Here is an 18,921-nt window from a genome sequence, read left to right as displayed (position 1 = left end):
AGATCTAAGGTTCCTAGTACAAAAAGAGCACCTAGTTGTGGGGACAGTATAGCCCAACTGGTAGCACCCATGCCTAGCATGCACAAGGTCCTGGGTTCAATCCCCAGTACCTCCTCTAAAAAATAAATAAAACCTAATTACCCCTGGCAAAAAAATAAATAAAAAGCACCCGGAAATAGGAAGAACCCAACAGAAAATATGTGAGGGACATTTACAGAAAGCGTCTCTGAAATACTATTTCCACCCACTGAATTTGCAAAAATCCTAATGTTTTATACCACACCCGGTTGGCTAGTCTGTGGAGACACTGTGGAACATGGCTGGTGGGGATGTAAATTGTTATTTCCATCATTATGGAGGGGAATGTGGCCTATCTATGAAAAATTACAAATGCACAATTCCACTGCTGAGAATGTCCACTATGGCTGCAGGCAAGCAGAGAAGAGGACATACGTAGGAGATTACTCATTCCAACAGTTTCCAAACCTTGTTTTTTAACTTACTAAGAAATAATTCAGGAATACTAAAATATGAATTATACAATGACCTCCCGTGGAGTCCTTGACTATATCGCTCTCCCTCCCAACCCCATCAGTCTGGGTAACTACTATGTTGAATTTAGCATTTAGCAATCCTATGCACTTCTTTTTGCTGTTACTATTATGATACTGAATTCTAGGCAATACATTGTTTAGCTTGAAATGTTTTAAAACATTACATACTATTTTCCTGTGATTTGCCCTTTTTCTTCACATTGAGATTAATCCATGATAGTACATTAGTCACACCACTGCTGCATGTAACACACTGCTGCTCTATAAAGTATATTTTATGAATATACCACAATTTGCCCACTTCCCTGTTGGAGAACACTTGGATTGTTTCCCCTTTTCCTCCCCTATTACAAACAGTACCATCAAGGACTTTCCTGTCCAATAACCCTTACATACGCATGTGAGTTTGTTTAGGGTATATTACCAGAAGTGGAGATGCTGGGTTGAAGACAATACACCACCTCATTTTTATTAGGTGCTGAAAAATTATTTTCCAAAGGGATCCTTTAAAGTTACATTCCCAAAAGCAATGTCCAAAAGTTTTTATTTCTTGGCGCTAGGTTTCTGCACAAACCAAATTACATCCACAAGCCATTGGAGGCTGTTGCAGTCACATAGGTTAGCGATGCAAATTTTAGTGTTAAGGTAGCGCCAGCATGATTTGGACAAATTGGACGTAGTAGGTGTGAACAAAGAGTCCAAGAGACTGCAGGGGTCCTGGCACAGCAGCTGGCAGGGTGGAGGTATTGTTCGGGAGGGGATTGCACACTGGCCAGTTGCTGAGGATTGCAGGGATGGGGGGCCAGGCCCTGGGAGGCTCACTGTCTTCAGTAGCTGAGGTGACAGGCCAGTCTCTGTTTAGACTAAGTAGAGAGCTGAGATCTGCATGGTGGGTTGGGAGGGGACTGGCTTCTTATGAATTTGCTCCCTTCCTAGAGCCTGAGGGGTGAATTTAAAAAGACTGCTTTAGGATAGGGGTCTTATCAAATCACTGTCACCCCTGTGGAGAGACTGTGGGGCTCAAGAATGCAGAAGACTGGAAAGTGATTCCCAAGCCTAGAATAAAGAAAAGTTCATGTGACCATCTTTACCATGGCTGTAGCTCAATCTTAGACCCTAAACCTGAGACTAGCACAAGAAGGAGGGTCCAAACACCTACAGGAGGACCTGGACCACACAAGTCCAGGTAGAGAATACAGAAGAGACCCTAGGGACAAGATGAAGTTCACCATCTAACAGCCATGTCAGGGATTAAGAGTAGACAAGGTACTGACGAGGTTATCTATGTAAACTAACGTCTAAGCTATTTGGAGTAATATAATTGTAGCCAATACCTAAATAGGTTTACTATGTGGTAGGCAGTTTAAAGTGTATTTACATATATTTAATCCTAACAACTCTGAGTAGGTACTCTATCCGTTTACAAACAAGGAAATTGTGATAGACTAGCTGTAAGTGTTCAGTTTGCTCCCAAATCTTAACCAGTCCCCTATACTTCCTATGTGATACGGTCACCCTACAAAAATGCACTAATACAAGTCCTCATATACACTACTGAGACACCCATTATTCCAACGTTTTTTCAAAAATTAAAATGGATAGAAATGTGCGTGGAAGGGTGAAATCTAAATTAACTACAGGAATATATTAAAATAACAACCAACTACGTAATTAGCCCCTATTTATGAAGCTCAAAAAGATACACGACCAAACAGTATTGTTTAGGGATGAATTCAGAGTACCAAGGAAAGTCAGAATGATACAGCTACAACTCAGCTGGGTGGTTTCCTCTGCATGGGAGAAAAATTGAATCAAAGGCAGGTTTGCCTCGTTATTGGTAGTCTTAAAGCTAGGTGACAGGTACACAAGGGACAGGAAGTTCAATGCTGACTGATACTCCTGATACTGTGATCTTAAGCAAATGATTTAACATCCCTGAGCTTTCCCTTCCTTGCCTGCAAAGACAGATGTCTACTTTACAAGGCTGATTTTTTTTTAAGGATTCAACAAAGTGAAGCACATAAAAAGCCTAGCACAGACCGAAGCACTAAATACATGGTGGCTGCTAAGATGATACAGACTGACTGGAGAATAGCAATGGGAGCCTGTCTGGTTAGGAGTACCAAACAGAGCAATCTCAAAGAGGAAAAAAAGAAAACTAACAAAGGTGATTAAGGAAAATAAAGGCTGGGAAAAAATCTTTGCTAACAAGTGATGGGGACCAACCTGGAAATGCTCAGTAGGAAGATGCAGATGGTTAGGTACATTGTTGCTAAAAAGTATTACCACTGGAATAGTGAGGGCAGGAATGGAGAAACAAGCACTCTGAAGGGGCAGATGAAGTGTAAACTGGACAACCTTATGGAACACACATTTTAAATGCCCAAATCCTGCCACTGACATTCTACTTTTGGAAATATATTCAACACAACTTCATATGGGTGCAAATTAACAGGGAATCAGCACTGGTATACTACAGCATGACCAGAAATCTAATGCCGCCTAAAACAAACTGGATAATTTATAGTACAGTCTAACAGCAGCATACTCTGTACATGCTGGTAGGGAACCACCTTTGCGATGTTGACAAGAAGGAACAAGAGATGCTTTTTCCCCCAAAATTTCTATTATGGTGAAATACACATAAAATTTACCATCTTAACCTTTTTAAGCATACAGCTTGAGAGTAATAAATACATCTATTATACCATTCAACTATCACTACCATCCATCCCCATGAATTCCTTTCATCTTGTAAAACACTCTACCATTTAAACAATAACTCCTCACTCCTCCTTCCCCAGCCCTTGACAACCACCAGAAGTATATTCTTTTAAAATATACCTGAACAACCTGTTTTCACAAATCTATCAAAAGGTAAATTGGATGCCTGTGTTAATGGTATCATAAAACTCTCAAATATAATATTTGGAAATCCTTAACATTAGTGTCAACGTGTAATAAACCTTAGTTTTTTGTACACAGCTGTAAAGGGGTCCAGCTAGACGTCAGCTGTGAGGCTCACTGACTAGTGGTGAACCTTCACCTCCCTAACCTTTCTGTATCATATTGTTTTCACTGAGACCAATCTATTTTTTATTTGCTTTAAAATATTTTATTGGAATCCTTTTGATAAAGTACTTAAGACAAAATAAAGGCTGTCTGATATTTAAGTGCCCCAAAATTTCTAGGCAGTTTCCCCTCCTCCAGTAAGCTGACAGCTGCTTACAAGGGTTACTGCAGGAAAGATGTATGGTTCCTAGGGTCTGTCCAACACCAGATAGGGGACATCCTTTGCCAGCAAAATCCTGAAATTTCATAAAAGCAACACATTAAAAACATGCAAATAGCTGGTATTAAAGCATGAATCTGTCATACATACAGAGAACAAACTAGTGGTTATCAGAGGGAAAGGGGGGTTGGGTAAAAAGGACCAACTGTATGGTAACAGTAAATAGACTTACGATCACTTTCCAATATATGTAAATATCAAATTGTTATGTTATATACCCAAAGCTAATGCAGTTATGAATCAATTTAAAGAGAAAAGTCTGAGTAGGCAGGGGAGTTGCCACACAGCATGGAAAGGAGCATGAGTGGATCAGGTGGTTTCAAAGATCCTCAGAGAAATGCTCAGAGACTCTAGTCCAACCAGGTCATCACTACCACTCAGAATGGAAGAAAAACCAGCAAAGAGACTTACCATAGTACCCGGGTAGAAGGCATGTGGCTCTCCACTTTTTGTCACAGCCTGCTGTTGAAGTGGCAGGAACTATTACCTAGGCATCCCAACAGCACTTCTCCAAAAGAATTCCAAACCTTAGGCCTTCAGTCACCAGGCTAGCCCTCAGTTTCTGTGAAGGGGCACTGCCCCTGGCTGGGCTTCCAAAGCTCTCATGCTACAAAGATGAAAACAGGACAACTCATGAAAAAAGACAGTTACAGCCCTTCCATTAGCCTTTCTCAGAAATCCAAGTATCCAGGTTCCCCAAATGGGTCAGAAATTAATTTTGACATCAGGACCAGCATCAGAGACTCTAGTCTGAGAAATCATCATTCCCAACTTAGAGAGACCTGGATCAACGGAAGCCACCACTGGTAGGGACCTAAAACATTCAAAAACAACGGTCCCAGTATAAGGATCTAACATAATTATGAGTTCAGGGCTGGGATGTTCAAGAGGAGAAATGGAAAACAAATTTATAACTGCAGAGGATAGCGCCAGCTCCACCAGAGGAACCCAGCACGAAGGGAAGTTTGTATTCGAAAAAGGGGTGGAGGAAGCAGGTTTAAGCGGGCTTAGACAAAAATCTGAAGTTAAAAACATGATCTGGGACAGCCGCTGAGAGCGCCCGCACCCCTAATACTCACCTTTATTCAAGGGTAACACACTGGTGGACGTCTTAAACCCCTAATGGAAAAACGACACACGAATAAGTGATCACTAAGGGTTCCTGGACATCAACTTCTCCCCAAGACCAACTACTAGGAATCCCGGCCAGGGGGATAGGGGTGTTCAGCGCGCTGCGGTGATGGCGTCAGCGAGACACTCAGAATCACCTGGGTTCATCATCACCTCCGTCCTCCCCCAGTGCGACCGCCATCTCGCACACTGCACTCACCCCCGTGGAGCTGCAGATCCGGCTTCCAAAATCAGGGCCCTGGGGAAAAAAAACAGTGAGTCAGCAGAGGCTAGGCTGACTCCAGAGGAGTCCCCCCTGCCCCAGGCTGGGTCAGTTCCAAGCACTGGCGTCACAAAGACATCAGAAACTCTAGTCTGTAATGGCAGTTCATCCTGCTCAGCCCGAGAGTGCGGTCCCTCAATCAGCAGGGCCCTGAGGTACCTGCACGCGGGCAGCTGTGCAAAGATGGCGCAGGGTGCCGCCTTCCCTTAATTCGGGGAAAGGTCCGCAGCACCCTCGGCAAACACCATACACCTCCCATAGCAGCTCCCCACGACTTCACCGCACGAAAAGACCCAAAAACGCTCGGCCGGGGCTATTTATGGCGGCGTGGGGTCGGGGGCCTGACGGGCATGGCTGTCTTCTTAGATGCCTGTCTTGACCCGAAGCATTTTTCCCATCGCTCGTCCAAACAAGACTGAAACAAAGTGAAAGAGAGGCTACGGGTGAATGTTGCACACTCTTCTGGGCAAATATTCGGAGATGTTTTGCGAGTTTTGAAAAACAAAAAACAGGTGACTTGACTGGCCAGGCCGCACAAAGTCCCCAGCGCTGTCAGGTGCGCGCGCAACTGAGCGCTCTTCTTGGCGGTCTCTCAGCGAGTCCAGTCCTCTGTTGAGTAATGACCCCCGGACTTCTCTCTTGTCTTCACTTGTCCCAGGTTGGGTCCAGGTCACTCCGAGGGACTGTCACCCCGCTCCGTCTAGCCAGCGAAATCTGAAATCGCCTCCTCATTCCAACCTGTAGACCTGTCAGGCACATTAACTTTCATGCCTCTTTTTTTTTTTTGTATTAACTTTATTAAGGTATAGTGAACAAGTATTTAAAATACACAATTTGGTACATTAAAAAAAAATTGTAAGCTTTTAACGTTTACAGTTCAGTAGTGTTAACATTTTCATATTGTTGTGCAACCGATCTCCAGAACTTTTTCATCTTGCAAAACTGAAATTTGTGCCTATAAACAGCTATTCCCCATTTCCCCATGTCCTTTTCATGAGTAGTGCAGTAGTGCATGGCCTGGGACTGGGCCAGAAATGGTGGAAGTGCTCAGTACACTGTGAATAGCACCGTAAAGTTTCAGGTTGGTTGGACGCAAAACATGTTGGGGTGGAGGGCAACAGGCCCTATTCTCCCTCGGCTAGTTTTCACTCTCTCAGCAATCTAGTCACTTGCTCTTAATCCATCAACTCATACATTACCCCAGATCCTTCTTTTCTGACCCCTTCTGTAACTCTTCATTTATGCAGATAGAGTTTGGCGATGTATGTTGACATCTTTTTCTTCATCTTTTGTGAGACAGTCCCATCTACCAGGATGATTTGGGAGTTCCAAGTTACACGCAATCAGTCTTCTGAGCCACGTAATTTAGGCACAGAGAGCACAGAGCAAAATTGGATGAAGGCAATCATGGGTGCAGGAAATGTATCCTTTTATTTTTTTCTCCTGCAATTATTGTTCAGTCTGCCCTCCCTTCCTCCAAGGCTTCAGGCGTCCATCAAAGTCTTTTCCAAGAATCCTACAGTATTCACCTGTTTGTTTGACACATTTCTCAGCTTCCAGGGGTTGAGCCCTTCCTATCATTGATCTTGAAAAGTGATTTTAAGTTTCAAGAAGTGTATAGGCGATGACTTCTCATGTTCTGATGCTGCTTTCTAACGAACTACTTCCCTAATGAGAATTCATGAAACTAATTGGGCCAGCCTCAGGAATTCTTTTTTGGCTCATTTTGCTGTTGCTGGCCACTTCTCTAACCTTTATCATTGCTGCTGCTGCTGCTGCTGCTGCTGCTGCTGCTGCTGCTGCTGCTGCTGCTGCTGCTGCTGCTGCTGCTGCTGCTAGGGAATCAAAACTTTAAGGCCTTTGAAGCCTTCTGGCTCTGGTTCACAGCAGAAAGCCCCTTGCCACCAGCTGCTGCTCCTGGAAGCACTGACATCTTTCTGTCCTTACTCTCCAGTGACCCCATCCCTCTAAAAACAATCAGGAGTAGCCCCTGGTGCAGTGGTTTTTCCTAAACCTTGGCCGCACATTCAGAACAACCAGGCACTTTTAATTCTATATGATGCCTTTGCCCAGTCCCAGAGACTCTGACTCCTGGGGGACCTAGCCCCGTCAAATGATTTCGGTATACACCACGACTCCAGTGGTTTGAAGTTAAAAGATTAATTCCCTCTACTGCCTGGCAGATTAAATTTTTAAAAAGTTAAGAAAGCCACCTCCCCCATTTCTGCTGCTGCAGCAATTAAACTGCATATACCATATGCTATGATCAGAGGGTATATTATAGTTCACCTATCTTGTGAGTAAAACCAGCCTTTGGGAACTGGTCCTGGAACCAATATGGTACTTTTTCCTTTGCAAGGTTTCCCACACTTTGTCATTCTTAAAATGTTTTAATTTCCCAGAGGGGAAGCATTTATTGAGAAATAACACATGGAACTTTGATTTGGAGTAGATATTCTCAAGTTAAGTTTTTGGAAGAAAGGTTGGGATTCTATCAGGCTAGAGAAACTCTTCAGGACATTTAACTGCTCAGGTGAGAAGAACCCCAAAGGGAAGGGCTTGTGTGAAAGGAAAGCCCATCTCCTCATCTTCCCAGCTCTATGCTGCACAGCTTTTATTTCCTCTTTTCATAATTAAATGTGCTATTAAAGTTGCTATTATTTTGAGATTGTCCATTAAAAGGAAAAAGAGGATACTGATCGTTAAAACTCAGGTAAAATCACCACTTAGATAGGAACCACCCAGGGCCAACCCCCATGATCAGGTAGTGTGAAAAAAACTCTGGCCTCAAAACCATCTCTTGTTGCTAATTTTGCCCTGGATATAGCTTAAGTGACCACCTCCATGTGCTAACCTATGAAAAATGCTTTAGAATACTTAGGGTAGAGAGTGGTGTGATGAGAATTACTGAGGATTTTGGGAGTGACTCAAAGAACCAGGTACAGTGCTTAGCCCATCCCTCTTTATTACCATGTCCCCAAACTCAGTATCTCACTTCTCCAGACTCCTGGGTGGGTAACTGCGGCTCGTCATCATGGCTGAAGATGTTGCTTGCTTATAGCCCACTTCTAAGTGAAGCCATTCAAATGCTGTATTTTACAAGGAGGTGACCTAAACTAAAATGCTAAATAAACTTGGTCACCCAGGTGGGATTTATAAAACCGAGTGTGATTCTGTATCTTATTTACCATTTTGCCCACCCCTAAATTTGCTTAGAACTTATAGAAAAGACTGGAAGACTCACAGGTCAAATGAAAAAGGAATGGCTCTGCACACATTAGGTGCAAGAGAATAAGGAACACGAACCCCTCTTAATACCACCTTTAAACCCACACCAGCCTCTCCTCCCCACAACCCTATTGCAGCCCCATCCCCACTTTGCCCTAAAACAAAACCCACAAATCAAAATGGGCACATGGAATTTGTTTACTGTCACAGATGTAATTTAGCACCTCCAATAAAGTCCCTGCACAAATAGCCATGGTGATGGCTCCTAATGTGTAAAACTCCCTTCAAAAGCACTGCCCTTTCATGGCCTATGGAATTCAAACATTCCGAGAAGAGTCCATTACCCCTCTCCAAATAAAAGAAGACACATATATTTCGTTTTATTTTTATTCCTTAAGTATACAAATTAAAAATTCCATGAGCTTTGGTGTGTTTACAAAGCAAAAAATAAGACAGAGGGTGGCAGTGTTGATTCAACAGAGAAAAAAAAAAGGAAAGCCACACTTACAGTACCCACTTATGTGAAAGGCAGAGATGTGAACACATTGGTTATAACACAAAGAATAACAAAAACAAGAAAATTATATGAAGTTACAACCTAACCTTACAATGAACTGACATAGTAGAGGACTAAAACACAGGGCAACATCAAAATCCTTGGGGTCTGCTCTGTCTCAAACAAAACAAAGGCAAAAATAAGGCCCCTAATCTACCTCCTCAATGGTGGGGCCAGACCCAGAGCCCCCTTTGGGGGCCTGAGCCCCAAAGCCACCGGCCCCGGGGCCACCCGCCCCCTGGTACAGTCCACTGATGATGGGGTTACACACCTGCTCCAGCTCTTTCCTCTTGTGCTCAAACTCGTCCTTCTCGGCCAGCGTGTTGGCGTCCAACCACGAAATCACCTCCTGGCACTTGTCCAGCACTTTCTTCTTGTCGGCCTCGCTGATCTTGCCCTTGAGCCCCTCATCCTCCACGGCGCTCTTCATGTTGAAGGCGTAAGACTCCAGGGCGTTCTTGGCGGACACCCTCTCGCGCTGGACCTCGTCCTCGGCTTTGTACTTCTCCGCCTCCTGCACCATGCGCTCGATCTCCTCCTTGCTCAGCCGGCCCTTGTCGTTGGTGATGGTGATCTTGTTGGCCTTGCCCGTGCTCTTGTCCGTGGCCGTGACGTTCAGGATGCCATTGGCGTCGATGTCGAAGGTCACCTCGATCTGGGGCACTCCCCTGGGGGCCGGTGGGATGCCGCTCAGCTCGAAGCGCCCCAGCAGGTTGTTGTCCCGCGTCATGGCCCTCTCGCCCTCGTACACCTGGATCAGCACGCCCGGCTGGTTGTCCGAGTAGGTGGTGAAGATCTGCGTCTGCTTGGTGGGGATGGTGGAGTTGCGCTTGATCAGAGCGGTCATCACGCCCCCGGCCGTCTCCAGCCCCAGCGACAGGGGAGCCACGTCCAGCAGCAGCAGGTCCTGCACGTTCTCAGACTTGTCCCCCATCAGGATGGCTGCCTGCACCGCCGCCCCGTAGGCCACTGCCTCGTCGGGGTTGATGCTCTTGTTCAGGTCGCGCCCGTTGAAGAAGTCCTGCAGCAGCTTCTGCACCTTGGGGATGCGGGTGGAGCCGCCCACCAGGACCAGGTCGTGGATCTGGGCCTTGTCCAGCTTGGCGTCGCGCAGAGCCTTCTCCACGGGCTCCAAGGTGCTCCGGAACAGGTCCGAGCACAGCTCCTCGAACCGCGCCCTGGTGATGGACGTGTAGAAGTCGATGCCCTCGAACAGGGAGTCGATCTCCAGGCTGGCCTGGGTGCTGGACGACAGGGTCCTCTTGGCCCTCTCGCAGGCCGTGCGCAGCCGCCTCACGGCCCGCTTGTTCTGGCTGATGTCCTTCTTGTGCTTCCTCTTGAACTCCTCCACGAAGTGGTTCACCAGCCTGTTGTCAAAGTCCTCCCCACCCAGGTGCGTGTCCCCGGCCGTGGCCTTCACCTCGAAGATGCCGTCGTCGATCGTCAGGATGGATACGTCGAACGTGCCCCCACCCAGGTCGAAGATGAGCACGTTGCGCTCCCCCTTGCCGGTCCTGTCCAGGCCGTAGGCGATGGCGGCGGCGGTCGGCTCGTTGATGATCCGCAGCACGTTCAGCCCCGCGATCACCCCCGCATCCTTGGTGGCCTGGCGCTGCGAGTCGTTGAAGTAGGCCGGTACGGTGATCACCGCGTTGGTCACCGGGTGGCCCAGGTAAGCCTCGGCGATCTCCTTCATTTTGGTCAGCACCATCGACGAGATCTCCTCGGGGTAGAACGCCTTGGTCTCCCCCTTGTAGCTCACCTGCACCTTCGGCTTATCTCCGTCGTTGATCACGCGGAAGGGCCAGTGCTTCATGTCCGACTGCACCACCGGGTCGCCGAACTTGCGGCCGATCAGCCGCTTCGCGTCGAACACCGTGTTCTGCGGGTTCAGCGCCACCTGGTTCTTGGCCGCATCGCCGATGAGCCGCTCGGTGTCCGTGAAGGCCACGTAGCTGGGGGTGGTGCGGTTGCCCTGGTCGTTGGCGATGATCTCCACCTTGCCGTGCTGGAACACCCCCACGCAAGAGTAGGTGGTGCCCAGGTCGATGCCGATGGCCGTGTTTTTCGCCATGCCTGTGCCCTGCCTTTTCTCCGCCCCGCAATGAGCTTCAGACCTGAAAACGGCTGACGGGATCGGCGACGAGGAGCTAGGTCGTTCGTAGAGCCGGAAACTGAACACTCAGGTGCTGCTTGGGGTGGTCCTCGGAAGCAGTGGGTCTGCCGAAGTTGCGCTCACCGACTACGCCACAAGTCTCCCTAGATTGTGGCTGGCTTGCGGTTTCTCTGAGGTTGGGCGGCTCTGTGTTTATAATTCTTCATGGAGCCCCTCCTTTTTCCTCCTCAGCCAATCACCGAGCTCGGCGGAGCTGCCAGGTCGGGAATTTTCCAGGGGTTTCGCCTCACGTCCTGCCCCCTGGCTTTCTGGGACCAATCATCGCCCTGTATCTCGCCCCTCCCAGAACTCTCCAGACTCTTCTCGGATTCACGGGAGGAAACCAGAGTCCTAAGGGGAGGGAGGAGAGGCGCTGGAAAGGGTCATTTTTGACTCCGCCCAACAGTCTCCGTTTTCAGGCGAGTGGTCAGCCAAGTAGTTTGAAGTTGACTAGAAAGATCAGCACTAGGCTTGTAATTGTAGGGCGATGAGAGGCTCCTGGGGCTCAAACTAGTTTGGTGGTTTAAAGTAGGATTAAGGGCTACAGGACTCCGGGGTCACCCAAAATACAGAAAGTTCCCGAGTTTCTCTAAGAGGGTAGGGTATCTGTGGGCCAAATTGGAGCCTGACGCTGATAGAAGGAGCCGCGGTTTGGGCCGGTGCGCGGAGGGGCGGGACTGCCTGTCTGGGCTGCGGGAGGATTGATTGCCTTGGTCTTGGCCGTCTGTGGCGTTTTTCCTATTCTATTTTTAAAATGAGAAGGACAAGGGAAGAGATAATGCAATATAGTTTTTGACGTCATCTTTAGCCCTTTATAGATGGAATATCTGAGGATGGTGGAGTTTGAATTTTCAAAAGAGAAGCAATCAGGTAAACGATTCTTAAACTGGAGAATATTCACAACGCCTTAGAAGGTTAAGGAGTGTGGGGAGGGAAGGCCAGGCTGGATCCGCTGGGCACTGTCCCTGTCCAGAGCCACTTCCCTTTGCCTTGGGCTGGACTGGGGCTAGAGGGCAAAAACAAAAAAACAAAAAAACTTTTTCTATAGAAATTCAACTGTCTTTAGGCCTTTTGGGCTTCTCCCATTCCTCGTCCTTCCCAGCCTGGGATCCGGGTCGCTCCCCTCCCTCTTTTCTCTCTTAATTCCCGGTTCAGCCTCTGATGATGGGTAGTGCCAGGGTTAACTTCAGGGTCGCGAATTTGGTCTTCTGCCCTGTCACTTGCAGCTGTCCTAGGTTGTCCACCACTTTTAGATAAATGTGGTGTGGTGGTGAGCCTGCGGGGGGGGGGGGGCAAGAACGTTCAGTCCTCTTTAACAGCGTCATATGTTAGAGTCCCTTGGCAGGTGGTCCATTTTAAGCGGATTGGTCAGGACGATGCTGTAAGGTGGGAGAGACTGGCCAGACCCAGGTTCCAGCTCTTCTAAAAACTTCAGGTTCTTTTTGGGGACAGGGGTATAATTAAGGTTATTTATTTAGTTAGTTGAGGTACTAGGAATAGAACCCAGGATCTCATGCATTCTAGCCATGCACTCTACCACTGAGCTATATACCCTACCCCCAAAAAAATTTCAGGTTATTTGCTGAGCACTTAATTCATCCAATTAGTTTTTTATCCTAGATTTCAACTTTCTGTGCATATCCTCCTTGTTTTAAATACAGTCAAATTTGGTAAAATTTTTTTGGCCTTTGTTTCTTCACCCTTTGTGGGCAATGCAAGACCCCTTGTTAGATGCCTGAAAAGAAAATGTGAGGGCTAGTAAAGCTAGAGTATGGGGCTCACAACCCTGCAAAATAGACTCATTTCCATACCCACATCTCTTGAGCACAGAGCACAAGTAGGAGGAGGCAGTTTTTGATGAAGAGGAGAAATCTTGCTTCTGAACACTCTTGCTCAGTTGGCTTTACACACACACACGTAGACACTTCTTCCTGGAATCCAAGAGTATTCAGTTGTTTATTATATAATTTGATCAGGCTAATCTAAACTGATGTTGTAAAAAGATTGCTTTTACAAACCTCTGTGTGTGTGTGTGTGTGTGTGTGTGTGTGTGTGTGTACGTAAGCGGTAACTTTTTTTACATTCAGATGTGACTCCCTAATGACTCACCTCCTTAATCTAGTCGAACTGGTCAAACTTCAGGAACTTTCCATTTCTTTATGCAGTCCCTGGCTGGGGATTCCTCAAACTTCCATCTTAGCTGCCCAGTGTATGAACACTTCTAGAGACCCCTGACCTCACTCCCACCCCCCAAGCTTCCTCACCATCAGCTGGCTACCAGCAGCAGTTGTGGATTCACTCATTTCTTGTCTCCAAATTTGCAGTTGTATGTATGCCTCTGTCTTGAAGCAAAGGGCATCACTATCTCCACTGGCAGGTAAACATGGTGATAGCACATTAAATTTTGCTGCTGCTGGGGTACCAGAACAAGAGCAGTTCAAAAATGCTGTTTTCCATGAATGAGGCAGTCACATACATATTGTATTTGATCTACCTTTTATGTTGTCTCTCTTTGTGGACTAGCCTGGAAACCAAAAACATCTGTACTCCTTTTCCATATCCTACAAGGAGAAAGTCTCTTGAATTTCGTCTTTCCTTTTGCACTGGATGTTTCCCAAGGCAGAAACTCAGTTAAAGGTTTAATTGGTGTCCAAGGTGATTATAAGAATCCCAAGAGATTTTCCAGCATTTTAATTTGACTAATTTTGGAATTAGATTTTTATGGAGTTTGATGTTTGGAAAGATCAAAGCTCAGGTTCCCCAAGTCAGATGGGATGTCAGGTAAAATTTAAGATGGGGTTGTGAAGAGAGAGTGTGGAGAATGCTGACTGCCAGCAGCAGGAAGTGTAGGGGAGGGGAGCCTTCCTCACCCTGTAACTGCAGGATCTTTTTCCTTCTCTCTCCTTTTTCCTATAGTTTTTCAAACAGTATCCTTTTCCCCTCAATTCTATTCATTTTTTAAAAAATGGTATAATTCTAGGTTTATCCGAAGAAAGCAAAAGAGCCAGGCTTTTTTTTTTTTTTTTTTTTTTTAACTGCCAAATGGCAAAGGCTTCAATGACTTGGGAACCCTGCAGATTTCCAGCAACATCGGAAAAAAACAGGGAAAGGGAAGACCTGGATTTGCATCAGGACTCTACTTCTGTCTCACATTCAGGAACACTTTCTTGTTGAGGCTGTTTTTCTTTAACAATGAAGTACTTGCAAGTCTCTATATCTCTAAGTTAGAATAAACAGTATATATGTCACAGAAATGTGGCATCAAAGATTACAATGATAATACTTATGGTGAGGCCTTAGTACTGTGAAGGAAAAACCGGGCTGGTCTAACAAGATAACTCACAAATCTAAGTATTGGAATACTGATCTGAGTTCTGCTAGACTAACTTGTAAATCTAGGTTAATTAGTGTTGGTTTGCTGTTCATGTTTTTTTTGCTAGCCAGCTGGATTTTCAAAGACATATATCTGGCTTTGGAATGTTGGTTTGCTGCCTCCCTGCCTCCACTTTTGTGATAATTATGCTGCTAAGGCTGTTCCATGCCTATTGGCCAAATACCCCAAGCTTGTACTTTACCCTGTAAAACCTCATGCGCACATCTTGGAGGTGCTCAGAGCTTTGGAGAAGCCCCTCTGAGCCCGCCGGCATAATACATCTGAGTACTCCAACCCTCCGAGTGGTGCTTGTTTCTTGGCTGGCCTGTCGTTTCCATAACAGTACAGTTCCTCTATAGTGCTCAAAAGTTTTCTTTTAGTTCCCTTCTTTTGTTGGGGGTCCCACACTCTCATCTCTTACCTCAAACATTCTCACTGAGGTGCTTACAAGGTTGAGGACTACTACCAGGACTATGGTATTACTTTCAGTTTATCAAATAAACTATCTTAAAAACTTTCAGGCAGAGGCCATTCAGCCAAATCTTTCCATTTTCATAGATGAGCACAAAGGATCAGTGGTTTAGTGACTTGGTCTAGTCACCCGGACAGGTAATTACAGAGCTGGTAATTGACCCACATGTCCTCATGCTCCTTGTTTTGGACTCCTGCCAATACCGACACAGATGCTATCAATTCACTCTCTAAAACGAGGAAAACAAATGGCCACAGAAGAGGGGAGTGAAGAGTGAATGTCAGGGCTCTGCGCCCATTAGGGGCACCCCGGTGGTTTGTGACCCGCCAGGGCCTCCCCTCCTGACTCCTGCTTCTCACTACTATCGCCCCCACCTTTTCCACCCTTACAGCTTCTCCCAGCTCCGCCTCCCCTTCCCTTCATAGCAGACTGGTTAGTCAGAAAGAGGGGAAGGGAGGGGGAACTCTGTTACTATGGCTAGGCTGGCACACAGTTCAGAGAATCTTCTGGAAACTAAATGTAGAGCCGTGACTAAGCTTGATGTTCTAGGGTAGCGTTGGGGGGTGGGGAGACTTGGGTGGACAGTTTGTTTGTTGAGGAGTGTTCCTACGAGCCAGTCCCCGCCTTCGAGCCCAGAGAACGCCGGAAAGTTCCAGGAACAGCCCGAAGCCGGCAAGGAGCCAGAGCCCGCAAGACCCAGATAGAGCGAGCGGGGAGGGGCGGGGCGGGGCCGGGCCGCCGCTGGGGCCTGCCGGCGGGGCTGGCCGTGGAGCTGCCTGGCTGCGGAGCTACCTGGCTGGTGCCGGCGTTTTGCGGTGGTTTTTTCAAAATCGGATTAAAGGAGTGAATAAAGGGGGAGTCCTGTGGTGTTTCACTCAACCTCGCTAACTTATTAGACTAAAACATTAGAAAATTTTGTAACTCATACAAGTAAGCCAGATGAATTGAGTGGCCAGACGCGAGAAGAGAAAGTCCCCATCGTCCCTGAGGCGAAAGCGCCTTGGCCCTGTGCTGGGACGGGCCACAGACGGGAGGCTGCTGGTTTCTCTCTGCCGCCACCTCACCTCCCTACTCTAGTCCTGGTTCCCGTGGGGACGTTTAGAGGGTTAAAAAGGTCGAGGGCCCTCGCGGGTTATTCTGGTCTCGTGGGATTCCCCCGTCTTCCCAACCTGTGTGCCCTGTTGTGCCCTCCCCGATTCTGCACTGGGCGCGATCGGGGCCGGCGGGGTGGAGCGGGTTTACCTCGGCATCGTGAATTCATCGTTAATTCGCTCCGCTACCAGACCCCTTAACATCGTTTTAATGAGCTGCAGCTAGGGGAAGGCGAAGGAACTGGCGAGGTTGCTCTGTCCCACTGAACTAAAGTGGATACTTTACGAGTAACCCTAGGGGACGGGTTTAAGGTGATTGGTTTAAGAATTTTGACAGTTACGATTTCTTATCCTTACGGTGAGGATTGCCCCTCAGAAATCGCCAATATTGGGTTTTTACCTGAAATAACCTCTTTTAACCTAAAGCCTGTTTCTGCCCACTTATCTCACATTTTTAAGTTATTTGTTGTTTTGGTATTTTTAAAATTGCTGATAGCAGAACCCTATTAAACACCAGGAATAACAGTATGTGTGTTACTTATTTAATAAAGCGATACCCTGGGCTTTAAAGACATAAAATCAGTCACTTTACTAGAGCCACCTGCCTTCTGAGGGCTGGCATAGGGAAATAAGTGAGATTGGAATTAGGGAAGGTATTAGATTTTAAAAATTCTTTCATCTACAATTGTTTTTCCTCCATGCACCTCCTCTCCTTCGAAGTTCCTGCTGCTATGCAAAACACCACTTCCTCCAGAGATGGCACTACATTCTCCTTGCTCAACTTCATCTCCTGCAGCTTAGATTAAAGCTGATTATTTTCAAAGTACTCTGTACAAGGGTATGCAAGCAATACGATCTTCACTTTTTTAAAAAAAAATTCACTTCTTAATAAAACACCTACTCAGTAATCTTAATTGACCTAGCCATAGGAACTCATTTTCTTCAAGGTAATTTCTGGAGATTTCCCTAACCTCTTTTTCCCCCCTAACCTCTCTTAGCAAAGGTGTTTGTCCTTTTCAGTCTCCACCCTCTTCTACCTACCCTCCCCATCCCCTGCCATCCCCCTCCTTTGCAACCCCCCCCCCCCCCAATAATGGAGTAGGTGCTGGCTTGAAGAGTTACTGTATTATATGTAGATGACAGTCAAATGCTCCTGCAACTCTAAGGGGTAGAGGAAGTCCTGCAGCAAGTGCACATCCCCATGAAGTTTGATTCACCTGTGGCTAGAGCCCACAGTGTAACAGCTGAACTACTTTGAGGGTTAAATGTGTCGTTATAAGCTGGCCTGGAAGCCTAGCATTTCTTGGATTTCCATTTCTAAACTTCCAGGACAAGGTCAACCTGTATGTGCCATTCCCATAATACTGGATTTTCTCCAAAGGCAAGTGTTTAGTGAAAGGTTTGGTGGGCCTTGAGGTACACAAATTCACAAAGTGCTTTTATAGAATGTTGATACAATTTTTTTTTACTGTTTTTGAAGTAAATTCATATAACATAAACCATTTTAAAGTGTACAATTTAGTGCTTCCTAGTTCATACACATGTTGTGAAAACCATCACCTCTATCTCGTTCAAAAACATCTTTGTAATCCCTCAACACAACTGATTTTTATAGGGGCTCACACCCCAAGCCTTGAGAATTGTGCCAAAAAAGAAGCTGCGGAGTGGATTATTTCTAGCATGCTAGCAGCTAGGGCATCTCAAAGGGAAGGAAGTCTTTGGCAAGTCTTCCTGCTACAGGGCTGCAGGTTTTTTCTCTCTCTTCTAATTTAACAAATACTAATCCTCTGCCATCATCCCTTGACATATTTGTCAAGGATTATACAGAGTAAAAGCATGAAGTACTGATTGTAAAACCTAGGGTAGAAACAACTCAGAACCAGACACGTACAAACAAAAGCCGTGTGCACTTGGGGCAGCATGACAAAAACTGATACAACCTGAGCTGGAATCCAGATCCAACATCTTTGCTGAACTGGTTGTTTTTTCTAACCTTGAAATAAATAATTTTAGTTAAGCAAGTATCTTTTAAGTCTCCTAGATGTCCATCTGTGCAAGTCAAACACTAATTAAACTCAGTGAGGTGGATGGGATGAGGATTAATAAACACCTACAAGGCCCCAGTACAGTGCCTGGTAGGCAAGAGCAATTAAATACTGGAGTTCTCCTGTTGGGGCATAAAACACTCAATGACACCTCCCTAAGGTACTCATTGGGATCCTTAAAATGTAGGTAGGTAACCACTGCTGGAAATTCTCAGCATTCTTTCAGAAGTAAGAACTACAGGCTGAGGCATCAGGCCAAACCCCTTCGTTTTAAAAACTGAAAACTAGGGACCACGGTGACTAACCTACTTGTGTGTAACCAGGCAAGCCAGGGCTCGAATTCACACCTCCTCACTGTCAACTCAGGACTCACCTCTTCCATGCAGAATTCAGATTAAGTAACAAGGCTTTAACACATCACAGGTACTCACAGGAAGAGGCAGCCATGACCATCTAACTGCCTCTCCTTTCTTTCTGCTTCTCCAGGAACACCGCCACTACCAAGCTCATTTTTAGGCCATTTTTATCCAAGGTCACTCCCCTCAGCAGCCTTGAGGCAACCATGCCAATTAACCCTTGATATTTGGGGCCCACCAACCCAAACCATTCAAAACAAACAGTTTTATGCCTCCCCAGGATACTATTTGCCTAAAAGTGGATCACAATGCAGTGCGTAATTTCCAGATCACTAACCTTATCTAACAGGCACATTGCCATCCCATTTTAGACCCTGTAAGAAAGACAACCTAGGCAGACCATTCT

The 18,921-nt window shown here is 46.3% G+C and overlaps 1 protein-coding gene and 3 non-coding genes across 4 annotated transcripts; all 4 read right to left on the bottom strand.

Annotated features, from left to right (window-relative positions):
- Window positions 1-4,146: 4,146 nt before the first annotated feature.
- Window positions 4,147-4,228, bottom strand: LOC141574293 (small nucleolar RNA ZL8). The gene has a single exon (XR_012501203.1). It is a non-coding gene; the product is annotated as a small nucleolar RNA ZL8 (small nucleolar RNA).
- Window positions 4,229-4,548: 320 nt separating this feature from the next.
- On the bottom strand, window positions 4,549-4,615 carry LOC123618708 (small nucleolar RNA SNORD52). Its single transcript, XR_006727163.1, has one exon. It is a non-coding gene; the product is annotated as a small nucleolar RNA SNORD52 (small nucleolar RNA).
- A 453-nt stretch (window positions 4,616-5,068) lies between these two features.
- LOC123618703 (small nucleolar RNA SNORD48) lies at window positions 5,069-5,131 on the bottom strand. The gene has a single exon (XR_006727158.1). It is a non-coding gene; the product is annotated as a small nucleolar RNA SNORD48 (small nucleolar RNA).
- A 3,707-nt stretch (window positions 5,132-8,838) lies between these two features.
- On the bottom strand, window positions 8,839-11,315 carry LOC105074048 (heat shock 70 kDa protein 1B). The gene has a single exon (XM_010961483.3). The coding sequence runs from the start codon at window positions 11,095-11,097 to the stop codon at window positions 9,172-9,174; it is 1,926 nt and encodes a 641-aa protein (XP_010959785.3). The 5' UTR covers window positions 11,098-11,315; the 3' UTR covers window positions 8,839-9,171.
- Window positions 11,316-18,921: the final 7,606 nt, after the last annotated feature.

The sequence above is a fragment of the Camelus bactrianus genome, chromosome 20, assembly GCF_048773025.1.
Source record: "Camelus bactrianus isolate YW-2024 breed Bactrian camel chromosome 20, ASM4877302v1, whole genome shotgun sequence".
Classification (NCBI taxonomy): domain Eukaryota; kingdom Metazoa; phylum Chordata; class Mammalia; order Artiodactyla; family Camelidae; genus Camelus; species Camelus bactrianus.
The sequence above is the reverse complement of the archived record's forward strand: the minus strand, read 5'-3'. Positions and strand labels throughout refer to the sequence as shown.

What these genes read in the sequence shown, in the direction of transcription:
- LOC105074048 (XM_010961483.3), bottom strand. Translation starts at nt 11,097, where the DNA reads ATGGCGAAAAACACGGCCATCGGCATCGACCTGGGCACCACCTACTCT.